Source organism: Gekko japonicus, unplaced genomic scaffold, assembly GCF_001447785.1.
Source record: "Gekko japonicus isolate JY-2015 unplaced genomic scaffold, Gekko_japonicus_V1.1 scaffold64, whole genome shotgun sequence".
Taxonomy (NCBI): Eukaryota; Metazoa; Chordata; class Lepidosauria; order Squamata; family Gekkonidae; genus Gekko; species Gekko japonicus.
Window position 1 is genome coordinate 1688199 of NW_015170277.1, and position 16918 is coordinate 1705116.

Below are 16918 nucleotides of genomic sequence, written 5' to 3' on the forward strand. Positions count from 1 at the left end.
GTAGGTGTCTCGCACTCTTGGAAAAACCTGAACAGAAATCAGAGCCGGGGGGGTGGGGGGGTGGACCAAAAACACCTGCAGACAAAACCCACCCCAGTTGCCTCCTGATTCCCTGAGGGTTAGAGCAGGTGTCAAAGGGGAAATGAGTACATGGCGAAGGAAGCGAGTGACCTTTGTGACAGGAAAGACTCGACGCGCTGTTCCTTCCCTGGACGAGAAATACCGGCTGGCCGCAAAAACAGAGCAATTAACTGGCTTGGCTTCCTGACGACACCTCAGAGGTTCAGAGCGGCTTCTTCTGACTCACTTCCCCCCCCCCCCCCCCGCTTGGCTCGGGAGAACAAGGAAAAAACGAAACGGTTCTCGGTTAGTGCTAGAGCCACCACCTGCGGGCAGTGTTCCCTCTAAGCTGAGTCAGTGTGAGCTAGCTCACAGTTTTTCAGCCTCCGGCTTACACATTTTTGTCTCAGCTCAGGAAGGAGGGCTCCAGAACAAACTAATCTATGCAGAAGCCAAATCGCTCGCTCACAATTTTAATGCCAGGAGCTCACAGAGTAGAATTTTTGCTCAAAAGACTTCACAGCTTAGAGGGAGCGTTGCCTGTGGGTGGTACTCAGGTTGGAAGAGGTCGCTCAGAACCGTTCTGGCCAAGAAAGTGGGCCGGCGTTCCAAGAAGGATTAGCCTCCAGTCCCTTTATTGGCCATAGTGGTGTTATTCAAGGGTAAATTGTGTTTCAAATGAAGAGGCAAAAGTGCTGACTTCACGAACGGTGAGCTTGAACTGTGAACACTGGCTGTCCAAGGTGTGGCTTTCTACGGTGTTGCCTTTCAGGGTATGCATGTATAGAGGGCAGGGTGAGAGGCATATTCTCTCTCTCTCTCTCTTCTTTTTGAGAGCCAGTTTGGCGTAGTGGTTAAGTGCGCAGACTCTAATCTGGGAGAACTGGGTTTGATTCCCCGCTCCTCCACTTGCAGCTGCTGGCGTGACCTTGGGTCAGTCACAAGTTATCTCAGAGCAGTTCCTGTCAGAGCTCTCTCAGCCCCACCTACCTCACAGGGTGTCTGTTGTAGGGAGGGGAAGAGAAAGGAGTTTGTAAGGCACTCTGAGACTCCGAGAAGAAATCCAATTCTTCTTCTGCTTCTTCTTCCTCCGCCTCTTCTTCTTCTGTTTATCTTTCTCTCTCTGTCCTTATCTATCTATATTTATCTATCCCCTGCCTTTATACTCTGCCTTTCTCCCCAGTAGGGACCCAAAGGGGCTTGCACCATTCTCTTCTTCTTCGCTTTGTCTTCACAACAGCCCTGAGAGGTAGGTTACACTGAGAGCATGCGACTGGCCCAACGTCGCCCAGCAAGCTGCCATGGCAGAGTGGGGATTCGAACCTGAGTTTTTCCGATCCTACTCCAGCACTTTAACCACGACACCCCGCTGGCTCTCTATGGAGTACGGTGTTCCCTGCAGCAGAATTTTAAAGAAAACAAGAGAATGCTGCAGCTAGACCAGGAAGCCCCTCCGTTCTGTTGGCCCAGAGGGAGAGCCGCCCGGACCTAGATAGCCAGCTCGCCTGACCTCGTCAGATCTCATAAGCTAAGCAGGATCAGCCTGGGCTACTATTTGGAAGGGCGACCTCCAAGGAATACCAGGGTCTTGATGCAGAGGCAGGCAAAGGCAAACCACCTCTGAAATGTCTCTTGCCTTAAAAACAAGTTTAGCTCCCCACCTAGTGATGCATAACGCAAAAAGAGCTACAGCTTCTGGTTGCCAGACAATCTTAGGATCTCCTGGCTATACTACACACAATGCCATATGATGATGATGATAAGTGGGAGAGCCTGCAATGGTACAGGATGACAGCCGGTGTGGTGTAGTGGTTAGAGTGTCCGACTAGGAGCTGGGAGACCCAGGTTCGAATATCCACTGATGCCATGGAAGCTCGCTGGGTGACCTAGGGCCAGTCACACTCTCCCAGCCTAGCCTACCTCACAGGGCTATGGAGGAGAAGAGATCGATGCAAGCCACTTTGGGGATGCCATTAGAGAGAAAGGCAGGTATAAATGAAACGAGTCACGTTTTGGGGCTTTAATGATGCTGCTGAGATTTTAAGTTTTTCTTCTGCTAAAAAATGGCATAGCCGCTTGAATAGCCCAATTTCATCAGAGTTTGGAAGCTAAGCAGAGTCGGGCCTGGTTAGGACTTGGGTGGGAGACCACTAAGGAAGTCTGTGGTTGCTATGCAAAGGAAGGCAACAGCAAGCCTCCTTTGTTCATCTCTTGTCTTGAAAACCCCATGGTCCTGGGGTCCTCGCGTGTCAGTTGTGATTTGACGGCACACAATTATTATTCTTGAGTACAAAGAAACGCTCCTTGCCTGCTTCTGTCCACTGCTGCGTGCCTCCAGTTTCTCTCAGCCCTTCACGGGTATTCTCCAATCACCAGAAGTTGTTAGTCTGCAAGCACAGCGAGAAGCTGCACGAGTTCTACTCCACCCGGCCAGCTGCCCTCACTAAGCCTCAACGTGAACCCAAATCACGTCTTGCAAACTCACACAACCTTTGCCCCCTGCGTGCCTCTTCTGGGTCGTGACCAGGACTTCCCTCGCCCTACGCCGCTTGCACGGCCGGTGCCTTGCTTCAATACAGAGGTGTGGAATTCGTCATAATGCCGTGGCAGGAGATGCCGTGTCGACAGCAGGCCGACGTAACCCTTCCCCAGGATGCCAGGCTGCTGAATGTCTTCCTCCATTCCCCTCCCTAATCTTCCTCCCACACCTGCAGACGGAGGAAGTCGCTGTGAGGGTGCAGGTTTCTGCGTTCTGACTCAGACGGGTGCATCTCTTGGCTGGCGGTTTCCCTCTTCCTGATCCAAGTGGCCGCTTCTCCGTTCTGCACTGCAGAGTGGTTCTGTTTCAAGGAACCAGGTGGCTGACTTGATCACCTAGGCCGGCCGGCCTCCTGAGAAGCAGCAGGAGCTGGGGGGGGGGGCTGCCGCCGGGAGGTCTCCCGTTATAGCAGAGGACCGGGCGACCCGAGGGTCTGGCCAGGCCAGTGGGAGGCGCTCTGCTGTATGGTCCGGCTAAGGAAAGGGACACCCTAGCAAAATGTAAAAGGTGGGCTGTGGTGTTCTTGGCTTCATGGACTATCTGGCAGCGGCATGTGCAAAGGAATCCCGGCTTCCCTGCCAAAGTGTCCTTGTGTGCGAAAAAGATATCTGAGCAGAAGAACATCAGAGAAGCCAATGTTGGGTCAGGCCAGTGGCCCATCCAGTCCAACACTCTGTGTCACACGGTGGCCAAAAAGACCAGGTGCCATCAGGAGGTCCAGCAGTGGGGCCGGGACACTAGAAGCCCTCCCACTGTTGCCCCCCCTCCCGAGCACCAAGAAGAAGAGAGAAGAGGAGATTGGATTTATACCCCACCCTTTACTACCCAGAGGTGTCTCAGAGCGGCTTACAGACTCCTTTCCCTTCCCCTCCCCACAACAGACACCCTGCTGTGAGGTAGGTGGGGCTGAGAGAGCTCTTAACAGAAACTGCTCTTTTTCAAGAACAGCTCTTATCAGAACAAGGTCATCCAGCCAGGTGCAAGTGGAGGAGTGGGGAATCAAACCCGGTTCTCCCAGTCCGCGCACTTCACTGCTACACCAAACTGGCTACACCAAAGAATACAGAGCATCCCTTGCACCAGCCTGAGAGTCCCTATCTATACCTTGTCCAGGCTAATAGCCACTGATGGACCTCTGCAGCATATATTTATCCAATTCCCTCTTGAAGCCATCCATGCTTGTAGCCGCCGTTCCAGGTGTTCATCACTCTTTGGGTGAAGAAGTACTTCCTTTTATCCGTTCCAAACCGACTGCTCAGCAATTTCATGGAGTGCCCACGAGTTCTTGTATTGTGAGAAAGGGAGAAAAGTATCTGGGGCAAGTTCTCCTATTTGCCAGGGTTTTCCTAGATGAAAACGGGGACACTTGAGTATTGGGAACATCTGTTCTCTCCACTGAGGCTGCCTTCGGACTTTTCTTCTGCCATGGCTGCTTCTACTACAGTCTCCAAAGAGGGGTGTGTGTTAGTGAACTGTTAAGTTTCTTACACACACACATGCACACGCCTTGTAATCAAACTGAAAGATGTTTGTCCAGGTGTGTAATCTCTCAAGGGGTCTAATTTTACTTGAACACAAACATGAACCCATGAAGCTGCCTTAAACTGAATCAGACTCTTGGTCCACCAGGGTTAGTATTGCCTACTCAGACTGGCAGCAGCTCTCCAGGGTTTCAGACAGAGGTCTTTCTGATCGCCTGCTGCCTGAGCCTTTTTAACTGGAGATGCCGGGGATTGAACCTGGGACCTTCGGCATGCCAAGCAGATGCTCTGCCACTAAGCCACGGCCCCTCTTTACAGCTCTCCAGGGTCCCAGACAGAGGTCTTTCTCATAGCCTGCTGCCTGAGCCTTTTTAACTGGAGATGCCGGGGATTGAACCTGGGACCTTCGGCAAGCCAAGCAGATGCTTTGTCGGTGTGCCACAGGCCCTTCCCAGGATAGCTGCGGTTCAAAGGCATTCAGTATCATTTACCGTCTAGATCGGCAGGACAAAGTTTGAGTCCAGGGGCACCTTTAAGACCGACAAAGTTTTATTCAAGGTATAAGCTTTCGCGTGCATGCACACGTCTTCAGAATGGAAATTGCCAGTCCATATGTGTAGGTAGAGGGCAAGCAGTAAATTAGCATACAGCATAATGAAGATGTTTAACAGATTCAAGGACCAAACAGGAATAACAAGCTTAGTGTATATGAGTACCATGTGCTTATGTGGTTACGATTACCATTTTGGGGGGTTTAATTCTGGGGGGAAACCTAGTGAAGGGGGAACTAACTAACCGTTTCAACTAAGCTTGTTATTCCTGTTCGGTCCTTTCATCTGTTAAACGTCATTATCCTGTATGTGAATTTGCCGCTCATCCTCTACCTATATCTATGGGCTGGTAGTTTCCATGTCAATGTATCTGAAGAAGTGTGCTTGCACACAAAAGCTGACATCTTGAATAAAACTTTGTTGGGCTCAAAGGTGCCGCAGGACTTGAACTTTGTTCTGCCGCTTCAGACCGACACGGCTACCCCACCTGAATCTGTCTAGATCGGCAGTGTGTGGGAGAGTGGTGTGCAAGGAGAACTGTGCATGGGCTGTGTGGGGTATCCAGGGGTCGCACCCCACAGATCTGTTCCACTGACAGCAGAGCTTCACCCCAATACGGGGAGCCCCCCGTCTCACGAGACGAGCCTCTTGCAACCGGGAGAGGATCCTCGTGCCATGGGAAAGCAGCATCCCGAGCAGAATGGATCTTCAGGGTGCAGCTTATAATGTGAGTTAATTTTTATGCATGTGCTGGGAGGGACACGTCGCTTGGCAGTGTGCCAGGTTGGATCCCTGTGCCTAGTATATATGCATTGCTAGCACTCCGGAGCTCCTCGGTTCAGGTGGGCGCTCTTTGTAGGCCAGCGGATGCCGCCTCCGTAGTTGCTGAGGGTCGGGCTTCGGTGAGACGCTGGCCAAGTGGAATGCTGCCGCTGCCGCATGAATAGGGTTGCCTGTCTCCAGGTGGGGCTTGGAGATCTCCCGGTTTGACACCTGGAGATCTCCCGGTTTGACACCTGGAGATCTCCCGGTTTGACACCTGGAGATCTCCCTCTCTTACAATTGATCTCCAGGTAGCCAAGATCAGTTCCACTGGAGAAAATGGTTGCGTTGGAGGGTGGATTCTAGGGCAGGGAGGGTTTTCTTCCATGCCTGGAGCTGCACTGAGCTTGGGCCTTGGACGTTCCGCTGCTGGGGACCCAGGGACGGGAGCGGGAGTCTGCCGAGAGCTGGCCCACGTGATTGTGCGCGCTGACAGCGTTTCTCAAAAGGCCTCTCTGTGTGGCACTACAGGGATGAGTGCCGGAAAGCCAGGGTCTGTCTCTGGGAAAATAGAGACGGGTGGAGCAGGTGCTGCATTGTACCAGCCAGGTCTGGCACAGGCTCAGTTGTCCCTTAGGCAGGTGCCCTGCAGAAGAGGTGGGGTCACGGTCAGGGGTCATTTAATAGAAAAAGAGGTGCAGGAGCTCATTAGCATAACTTATTTGCATATGCCACACCCCCTGACATCACCAGAAGTGTGTCAGAAGGCAACACCCACCGCTCAGGCTCCATTGGACTGTTTTGGATTGCTAGCTATTGGGGGGGGGGGGGGTGGACGCGCAGATCTGTCCTCGCAGAGGAGGGAGAGCTTGTACCTGAATAAAACTTGGCCTTAAAGGCGCCACTGGACTGTTTTGGATTGCTAGCTGGGGGGTGGGGGAACGCACAGATCTGTGCACGAAGGAAAGAAGGAAGGAGAAGGAAAGAGAAGGAAAGAAGGAGGGAAAGGAAAAAAGAAAAGGAAAGAAGGAGCGAAAGAGGGAAAGAAAGAAAGGGAAAGAGGGAGAGGAAATAAGGAGGGAAAGGGAAAGAAGGAAAGAAAGAGACTTCTTGCTCCTCGTGGCCTAGGGCTGCTGGGAGCAGGGGGTGGGGCTTGTTGCATGTGCCCGCCCCCTGGGCTCTTTACTGCCGGAGCTGCGCTCCTGCAGGAAATTACCCCTGGTCACGGTGTTCTCTTCCTGGCAGGTTCAGTTGCCCTTCCTGATCTTCATACTGAGGAGGCTTGAAGACCTTCCTTGGGCTCTCTAGAGCGGATCTTGAGAACCTTATCCTTGGTGCTCTTGAGGGGGATGGGAGCTTCAGTCTTGCATGGTCTGTAATTTTTTCTGCCGTCTCCTTGGTTTACCACTGTGTGTTACATTTCAAGTATGTTAAGGGAGGGATCCCCAATGAGAGCCAGTTTGGTGCCGTGGTTAGGAGTGCAAACTCTAATCTGGGAGAACGGGGATTGATTCCCCACGCCTCCACATGCCGCTGCTGGTGTGACCTTGGGTCAGTCACAAGTTCTCTGCCCAAATACCAGAGCGTTGCCCCGATGTTGCTGACGTTGCCAATGATGTCACCTACGGGTCATGTCGGAAGTGATCTAGACACATTGTTTGGCCTCGATCTTTTTCCAGGTAAGCCCCTCCCTCCGGCCAGCTGATTGGCGGTGGGGCCTGGCGGCTGGGTGGGGAACCCCACGTCCACTGGGGGGTCTGGCAACCCTAGTAATTTTTTGGGGGGTGAACTGAATGCTTCCATCTGGTGCTTTATGGATTTTTCTAAGCATTAGAAGGGTTGTGTGTTTTGAGTGGAGGCATCTATTAGGCAATTCCTCCAGCCTTACCAAATGGGCTTTTAATACAACCTTGTCATGAGCTGCGGTGGCTCAAGAGGTTAAGACGCTGAACTGCAGGCTGTGGAAGGTCGGTCGTTCGGCAGTTCGAGACCCGAGTGTGCCGCGTGACGGAGTGAGCTCCCGTCTCTAGTTCCAGCTCCTGCCAACCTAGCCGTTCGAAAGCAAGAAATTGCAAGTAGATAAATAGGTACCACTTTGGTGGGAAGGGAACAGCGTTCCGTGCACCTTGGTGTTTAGTCATGCCGGCCACATGACCACGGAAACGTCTTCGGACAGCGCTGGCTCTTCGGCTTTGAAATGGAGATGAGCACCGCAACCCTAGAGTCGGATTCGACTGGCTTTCGAGCAAGGGAACCTTTACCTTTACTGTCATGTCTGACTGTAAACAACAGCATTTCTCTCTGCAATGGGGTGTGGTGGACTTGCGCGTGTTTGCGAATATATTATTTTTGGTGCTAAATCAGGCTTCAAACTGTTCTCCCTTGCATATCTTAAGGGGTCAAGTGTTGCTCAAAGAATTTGGCAGCACTAGAGGATATGATGGGTCATGTGAGTGTGTCTTTTGAAATGATTATTTGGGTTCTCCCCCCCCCCGCCCCAATCATTCCTGCAAAAGCAAATGTCTTCATAATGTCTGAATTAGTTGCTGGGGCACACCAGTGTGCTTTCTGAGAGAAAGGACAGCATGCATAGAAAAGAAATCAATTAAATCCATAATGGAGGCTGCCCACTAGATCTCTGCATGATTACATGTTCTGGTTAGCCACTTTCAAATCCACCGCTAATGAGGGCAGGCAGATGAGCTGTCCCTCTGCACTGGGTGCAAGTGGATTATTCATTTACTCCTGGTGTAGAAACATTATTATTCAGCCTTGGAGGGAGCTGTCATGTCTCTGCATGAGTCAGTGTTCTGGGTTCTAGTAGAAACTCATGTGGAAACCCACAAGATGACGTTATTCTCTTTTCAGGCTTATGAGTTTCCCCGCCTTCAGAAGTTTAGGAACAATGGAATGCCTTCCCAAGAAACCAATAATATGTGGCCACAACAGGCAACGTGAATGTGCCAATCTGTGAGGCAGAGCTCATGAGTGTGTGGCAAGAAAATAATTGAATAATGAAAGGCCTCCAAGTGGCTTTGGGCGTCCCTCTGGCCGCTTTTTCTGGGGGCTGGTAATTCTCTTGCGTCTCTGCATCAGGAGGAGTTTGCCCAGTGTGTCTCTGCATGTATTGTTGCTTGGGGCACGCCCACTTCCAATCTGCGGGCAGATCCAGAGCAATCACTCACACCAAGTGGGAAAGCTCTTTGTTGGTGGAGAGAACCAGGGGCCAAGCAGAATTATTTGCACAAAGGTGAGGCTGAGGGCAGAGGGACCAATGGGGGGGAAGTATCAGTGGAAGCAGTCGTAGAGGCTGCCCCCAGCTGCCTCACTGGGCGTCATTCTAGAGCCAGGCCTGCCTTCATCCTCTGAGTTTCTACCATGCCGCCAGTTGCAACTCCACGAAAACCTACTTGTTGCAAAGCAAGGTTTCCAAGTGACGGAATTCCAGGTATGCTTCCCCGGGCCAATTAAGAGGGAGTGCCCGTCAGACACGCCCCGTGTTGTGCATTAAATCACCTGCGGTCTGAGTAAGCCACTTCCGGGTAGGTGGGCGGTACAACTCACAACACCCGAATCAAGGCCGTGTTTGCATAGGGGGGGGGGGGGGGGGATCACAGGTGTGGATAATCCTTGCATTCCCAAGGCCTTTCCCAGGTTCGTTACGGTGCCCCATAGCCAACATCCTTGCCCCGTCGATAGCTGTGGGGCAAGGCAGCGTGCGACCCTGGGATCCGTAGGCCCGAGAAAGCTCTGTGGATTTCTAACAGAAACAACTACATTTCCCAGGGTGCCTGTGCTTCGATACGTATCCTAGTTGGCAGTTGCATGTCTATTCGGTAGGCTTTTTAAAAGGGAGTTATCTTACTTCAGCCAGGGAGGCGAGAGGTTAGAAACTTCGTTAAAAATACATCTCTCACACGCACTTTTATACCCTGTGAATCCAAAAACGCTCTCTGGGTTTTAGAAACGCGTGGTTGACAATAAAATAAGTTCAGACGGTCAATATCATGTGCAGAGCGGTGCCCCAAAGATAGAGTTGCCAACCTCCAGGTGGCAGCTGGAGATCTGCCAGACTTACAACTGATCTCCAGGCAGCAGAGATTAGCTCACCTGGAGAAAATAGCCACTTTGTAAGGGCAGCGCTGGCTCTTCGGCTTGGAAACGGATCTGAGCACCGCCCCCTAGAGTCGGATTCGACTAGCTTTCGAGCAAGGGAAACCTTTACCCTTTACCTAAGGTGGACTCTATGGCATCGTAGCCGACTGAAGTCTCTCCCCCTCCTCAAACCTCACCCTCCTCAGTCTCCACCCTCAAAATCTCCAGGTATCTTCCAACCTGGAGTTGGAAACCCTACCCAAAGACTTGGTTCACACCTATGCGAGAATCAGGTGATAGAACAGATTGCACCAGTTCATGCTGCAGGTGAAGCAGGATTGCATTTTGGAAGCTGGTCTAAATGCCCACACATTCTCTCTTTGGCACCGTCTGCAGGGATCCAGCCACACCTCCAAGCTACATGTCTGGTCTCTTATAGGAAATGCAGCCATCTCTGGGCTAGACGCTTCATTCTTAATCAGCGCCTGCCACGTCAACCAACAGCGGATCCGTCTTGGCTTGATGGAGCTTCTGAACTTGGAGGCTGTATTTAGCTAAGAACATCAGAAGAGCCCTGCTGGATCAGACCAGTGGTCCCTCTAGTCCAGCGTCCTGTCTCACACAGTGGCCAACCAGTTCCTCTGGGGGGCCAACAACAGGGCAGAGAGGCCGAGGCCTTCATAAGAACATCAGAAGAGCCTTGCTGGATCAGACCAATGATCCATCTAGTCCAGCATCCTGTCTCACACAGTGGCCAACCAGCTCCTCTGGAGGGCCAACAACAGGGCATAGAGGCCAAGGCCTTTCCCTGATAAGAGCATAAGAAGAGCCCTGCTGGATCAGACCAGTGGTCCCTCTAGTCCAGCATCCTGTCTCACACGGTGGCCAACCAGTTCCTCTGGAGGGCCAACAACAGGGCAGAGAGGCCGAGGCCTTCATAAGAACATCAGAAGAGCTTTGCTGGATCAGACCAATGGCCCATCTAATCCAGCATGCTGTCTCACACAGTGGCCAACCAGCTCCTCTGGAAGTCCAACGACAGGGCATAAAGGCCCAGGCCTTTCCCTGATAAAAGCATAAGAAGACCCCTGCTGGATCAGACCAGTGGTCCATCTAGTCCAGCATCCTGTCTCACACTGGCCAACCAGTTCCTCTGGAGGGCCAACAACAGGGCACAGAGGCCAAGGCCTTCCTCTCATTCTGCTTCCTGGCCCTGGGATTCAGAGATTGACTGCCTCTGGACATGGAAGTTCCTTATAGTCACTATGGCTAGTAGCTCTGATAGGCCTATTCTCCATGATTTTTCCCAGTTCGCCTTTAAAGTCATCTGTGCTTGTGGCACAGTTTTCAGAAGACTGATTAGTTATTTTTCAATGAATTTTGCTCCGATTTTGACTTCTGTGGGAGGCGGATCCTGACTAGCACGTTTGAGGATCTGATTGTGAGATGGCTGGTTTCACCATCAACAGAAACCTCCTGGTATTCGTCGGTCACACACTTGGTTATGTGGCTGTGGGGGACGGCCTTTGGGAACAGACCGTTCCTGAAGGAAACTCCCTTTGACAGAAACATTTAAAGGATCAATAAACATTATTATCATTTCTGAGAGTCCTAAAGGATACGATCCCAGTCTTCCTTACAGCTGTCCCATAAGAGGTCTGCGGTATTCCTGTATTGCCTGGGACCAGAACACTAGAACATAAGAACAGCAGAAGAGCCCCGCTGGATCGGACCCAATAGTTCATACAGTTCAGCATCCTGTCTCACACGGCGGCCAACCAGTACCTCTGAATGGCACACAACAGAGCATAGGGGCCAAGGCCTCCCCCTGAAGTTGCTTCCTGGCCCTGGGATTCAGACGTTTAGTGCCTCTGAACGTGAAGGTTCCCCTCAGTCACCAGGGCTAGTAGCTATTGACGGACTGATGCTCTACAAATCTATCTAATCCCCTTTTAAAGCTGTTTATTCCTGTGGCCATCACTATATCCTCTGGCAGCGAATTCCACATCCTAATCAATCTCTGCGTAAAGTAGTATTTCCTTTTTTCCATCCTGAACCTACTGCCCATCAGCTCCATTGGATGGCCTCGAGCTCTAGGCTGAAATTGGCTTCCCTGAAGACACCCTCTAAGTTAGTGGCAAAGGTGAGGTAGGAGCTGTGAGCTTCCTGAACTGCAGCCTAGTGACTTAGCCACCGTGCTAAATTAGGATCGCAATTATGTGGCTGGTTGTATAACTTGGAGCCTTCCCTTTCTGACACGAGGCATAAAATTGGCTCTCGACTGCTTATCGCCCATCTCACTGTTCCTATAAAAAATTATGAAGCCAAGTTTCCTGGTTGGTTCCTTCTAGGCTTGTCCTATTGCGGGCTGGTTGGTTGCCAGTGGTTGTGTCTGGCAAAAACTTAGTGGGTACCCCGGAGGCTGAGCAGAAACAATATAAAAATAACTTAAACAAAACAAGTCAATTTATTATACAGGGCTGCGGTGGCTCAGTGGTTAAGATGCTGAACTGCAGACCGGAAGGTCGGTAGCTCAGCAGTTCGAGACCCGAGTGCCGCGTGACGGAGTGAGCTCCCGTCTCAGGTCCCAGCTCCTGCCAACCTAGCAGTTTGAAAGCAAGAAATTGCAAGTAGATAAATAGCTACCCCTTCGGTGGGAAGGTAACAGCATTTCGTGTGCCTTGGCGTGTAGTCATTCCGGCCACATGACCATGGGAACGTCTTTGGACAGCGCTGGCTCTTCGGCTTGGAAATGGAGATGAGCACCGCACCCCTAGAGTCGGATTCGACTGGCTTTCGTGCAAGGGAAATCTCTACCTTTACCTTACACTCAAAATACAAATTTAGGCCTGACCTGGATAGCCCAGGCTAGCCTGATCTCATCAGATCTTGAAAGCTAAGCACTTGGGTGGAAGACCTCCAAGGAATACCAGGGCTGTGACACAGAGGAAGGAAACAGCAAGCCATCTCTCTGAAGTGCCCAAGCCCCACTAGGGTTCACCAGAAGTCAACCATGACTTCTAGATATACACAAACACATTTTGTTGTTGTTGTTGTTGTTCAGTCGCACAGTCGAATCCGACTCTTTGCGACCCCATGGACCAGCTCCCGCCAGGCCTTCCGGTCTTCCGCCGTCCTCTGAAGTTTGCTCAACTTCATGTTCGTTGCATCTATGACACTGTCTAACCATCTCGTCCTCTGCCGTCCCCGTCTTCTTTGACCTTCAATCTTTCCCAGCATCAGGGTCTTCTCCAGGGAGTGCTCCCTTCTCATTTGGTGGCCAAAGTATTTGAGCTGCAGCTTCAGTATCTGGCCTTCCAGGGAACAGTCAGGGTTGATTTCTTTTCGGATTGACTGATTTGATCTTCTTGCAGTCCAAGGGACTCTCAAGAGTCTACTCCAGCACCATAGTTCAAAAGAATCTATTCTTCGGCGCTCGGCCTTCCTTATAGTCCAACTCTCGCAGCCATACATGACTACTGGGAATACCATTGCTTTGACCATGCAGACTTTTGTTGGCAGGGTGATGTCTCTACTTTTTATCATGCTGTTTAGGTTCGCCATCACTTTCCTCCCAAGGTGCAGGCATCTTTTAATTTCATGACTGCTGTCACAGTCTGCGGTCACAAACACATACCCCCCCCCAAGTAGAAATTTTAAAACATAGGCCTTGAATTTAACCTGAAGTTAATTGGACTAAGTAGTCCTCAGTGTACAATATATAATACATATGAATATCCCCAAGTTGATGATATATAAACAAGACCCACAGTCACAGTGAACAAGGCCAAACACATTTTGACTCTGTGGCTGAAAATACGTGCAGCTGCTGGTGTGACCTTGGGTCACTCACAAGTTCTTTCAGAGCTGTTCTCTCATGAGCAGTCCTCGGAAGAACTCTCTCAGCCCCACCTACCTCACAGGTTGTCTGTTGTGTGAAGGGAAAGAAGACTGTAAGCCGCTCTGAGACTCCTTTGGGTAGTGAAGGGTGGGGTATAAATCCCATCTCCTCTTCGTCTTACACACCAAGAACAAGTATTGACTACACTAAGCCAAACCAGGTGTTGATCAATTCATGTATTATTCCGTGTGTCCAAATGGTGACATTATTAAGATCCTGGATCTTAAGAACATAAGAACATAAGAACATAAGAGACGCCAATGTTGGATCAGGCCAAAGGCCCATCCAGTCCAACACTCTGTGTCACACAGTGGCCAGAAATACCAGTGCCATCAGGAGGTCCAGCAGTGGGGCCAGGACATTAGAAGCCCTCCCACTGTTGACCCCCCCCCCAAGCACCAAGAAGACAGAGCATCACTTGCCCCAGAGCCCCTACCTATACCTTGTGGCTAATAGCCACTGATGGACCTCTGCTCCATATGCTTATCTAATTCCCTTTTGAAGCCGTCCATGCTTGTAGCACCCACCACTTCCTGTGGCAGTGAATTCCATGTGTTAATCACTCTTTGGGTGAAGAAGTACTTCCTTTTATCCGTTCTAACCCGACCGCTCTGCAGTTTCATGGAGTGCCCACGAGTTCTTGTATTGTGAGAAAGGGAGAAAAGTACCTCTTTCTTTACCTGCTCTTTCCCATGCATAATCTTATAAACCTCGATCATGTCACCCCTCAGTCGTCTTTTCTCCAAGCTAAAGAGCCCTAAGCGCTTTAACCTTTCCTCATAGGGAAAGTGTTCCAACCCTTTTATCATTCGAGTTGCCCTTTTCTGCACTTTTTCCAAAGCTATAATATCCTTTTTAAGGTGTGGTGCCCAGAACTGCACACAGTATTCCAAATGAGGTCTCACCATTGATTTATATAGGGGCATTATTATATTGGCTGATCTGTTTTCAATACCCTTCCTAATAATCCCCAGCATAGCATTGGCCTTCTTTATTGCAGTCACACACTGTCTCGACATTTTCAGTGAGTTATCCACTACAACTCCAAGATCTCTCTCTTGATCAGTCTCTGCCAGTTCAGACCCCATCAATGTGTATTTATATTTAGGATTTTTGGCTCCAATGTGCATCACCTTGCACTTGGCCACATTGAACCCCATTTGCCATGTTGACGCCCACTCGCCCATCCTTGACAGATCCCCTTGGAGTGCCTCACAATCCTCACTGGTTTTCACCACCCTGAACAACTTTGTATCATCCGCAAATTTAGCCACTTCACTGCTTACTCCCATCTCCAAATCATTAATGAACAAGTTAAAAAGCAGTGGACCAAGTACTGATCCCTGCGGTACCCCACTGCTTACCACCCTCCACTGAGAAAATTGCCCACCTACACTCACTCTCTGTTTTCTATGAACTAGCCAGTTTTTGATCCATAAAAGGACTTGTCCTTCTATCCCATGATTTTTGAGCTTACTTAGGAGCCTTTGATGAGGAACTTTATCAAAAGCTTTCTGGAAGTCAAGGTAAATAATATCTATTGGATCCCCCTTGTCCACATGTTTGTTCACCCCCTCAAAGAACACTAACAGGTTAGTGAGACAAGATCTTCCCTTACAGAAACCGTGCTGAGTCTGCCTCAATAGGTTTTGTTCATCTATGTGCCTACTAATTCTTTCCTTAATAATGGTTTCCACCAATTTACCCGGTATCGACGTCAGACTGACTGGCCTGTAATTTCCCGGATCTCCTCTGGAACCCTTTTTAAAGATGGGAGTGACATTAGCTACCTTCCAATCCTCAGGAATGGAGGCAGATTTTAAGGAAAGATTACATATCTTTGTCAGGAGATCTACAAGTTCACATTTGAGTTCTTTCAGAACTCTCGGATGTATGCCATCTGGGCCTGGTGATTTTTCAGTTTTTAAGTTGTCTATCAGTTTTAGGACCTCCTCTCTCATCACCTCAATCTGACTCAGGTCTTCCAACACCCCTCCTGAAATCAGTGGTTCTGGAGTGGGCAAGCACTTCTCATCTTCCACAGTGAAGACGGAGGCAAAAAATGCATTTAGCTTCTCAGCCATTTCCCTATCATCCTTCAATACTCCTTTTACCCCTTGGTCGTCCAAGGGCCCCACTGCCTCCCTGGCTGGTTTCCTGTTTCTAATGTATTTGAAGAAAGTTTTATTGTTGGTTTTTACGTTTTTTGCTATATGCTCCTCATATTCCCTTTTTGCCTGCCTGACCTCAGACTTGCATTTTATTTGCCATAGCCTGTGTTCCGTTTTATCAGCCTCACTGTGACTAGCTTTCCACTGCTTAAAGGAATTCTTTTTACTTTTTACAGCCTCCATTACTCTGTTTGTTAACCATGCAGGCTTTTTCCTATACCTGTTTGTGCCTTTCCTAACCTGCGGAATATATATTTTTTGAGCTTCTAGGATCGTAGTTTTAAATAGATCCCAAGCTTCCCCAATTGTTTTGACCCTTTCTACTTTTCCTTTCAGTTTCCTCCCCACGTGTCCCCTCATATCAGAGAAATTACCCCTTTTAAAGTTAAAAATGGTTGTGTGAGTCTTTTTGGCCAATTCTCTATTTGTACAAATGATGAACTCAACAACATTATGATCACTGTTTCCAAGCGGTGCAATCACTTTTACATCTCTCACCAGGTCTTGAGTGTTACTTAGGACCAAATCAAGGATCGCCTCTCCCCTGGTAGGTTCCGTGACCATCTGCTCCATAGCACAGTCATTTAGAGTGTCTAGAAACTCAATCTCTTTTTCCCGACTAGAACACATATTGACCCAATCAATGTGTGGGTAGTTAAAATCACCTATTATTACACAGTGTTTTTGTCTAGTTGCTATCTTTAAGGCATTCATCATTTTATAATCCTCCTCTATCTTTTGATCTGGTGGGCGATAACAAACTCCCAGTGTTAAGTTTCCTTTTGGCCCCCCTATTTCAACCCATAGAACTTCCAGAAGCGAATCCAATTCACTTAGCCTCTCAATCTTTCTAGACTTTATACCCTCTCTGACATACAGAGCTACCCCACCTCCAACCCTTCCCCCCCTATCCTTCCGATATAATATATAACCGGGAATCACTGTGTCCCACTGATTTTCCTCATCCCACCAAGTTTCAGAAATACCCACAATGTCTATTTTTCCCTCCGACACCAAGCACTCCAACTCCCCGATTTTACCTCGGACACTTCTAGCATTTGTATAGAAACAGCTGTAATTTCCCTTACAAGTTAAGCCTGCATCCTTCCTCTTGCTATCTCGAGTCGTTGTCCGGCAGTCCATGTCACCAGCCATGGCCTCTGTGGACAATTTCAATCCACCTCCCTGTAGAAAAGCAACCGGTACCCCCTCACCTCTCTCAGATGAGCCAACCCGAACCAGAGACTTTTCATCTCCTGTCGGCTTTCCCCCAATATTCAGTTTAAAAGCTGCTCTGCCACCTTTTTGATTTTAAGTGCCAGCAGCCTGGTTCCTTCTCGGGACAAGTGGAGACCGTC

The 16918-nt window shown here is 49.7% G+C and overlaps 1 protein-coding gene across 1 annotated transcript in view; it reads left to right on the forward strand.

The window, feature by feature from the left end:
• The first annotated feature begins 2658 nt into the window (after positions 1 to 2658).
• The window catches only part of HIP1R (huntingtin interacting protein 1 related), a 90251-nt gene continuing 75991 nt past the window's right edge, over positions 2659 to 16918 (forward strand). The window contains exons 1-2 of the mRNA XM_015417650.1: positions 2659 to 2697; positions 9885 to 10034. Coding sequence (XP_015273136.1) covers positions 2659 to 2697; positions 9885 to 10034 — 189 coding nt within the window. The remainder of the gene's footprint in view (positions 2698 to 9884; positions 10035 to 16918) is intronic.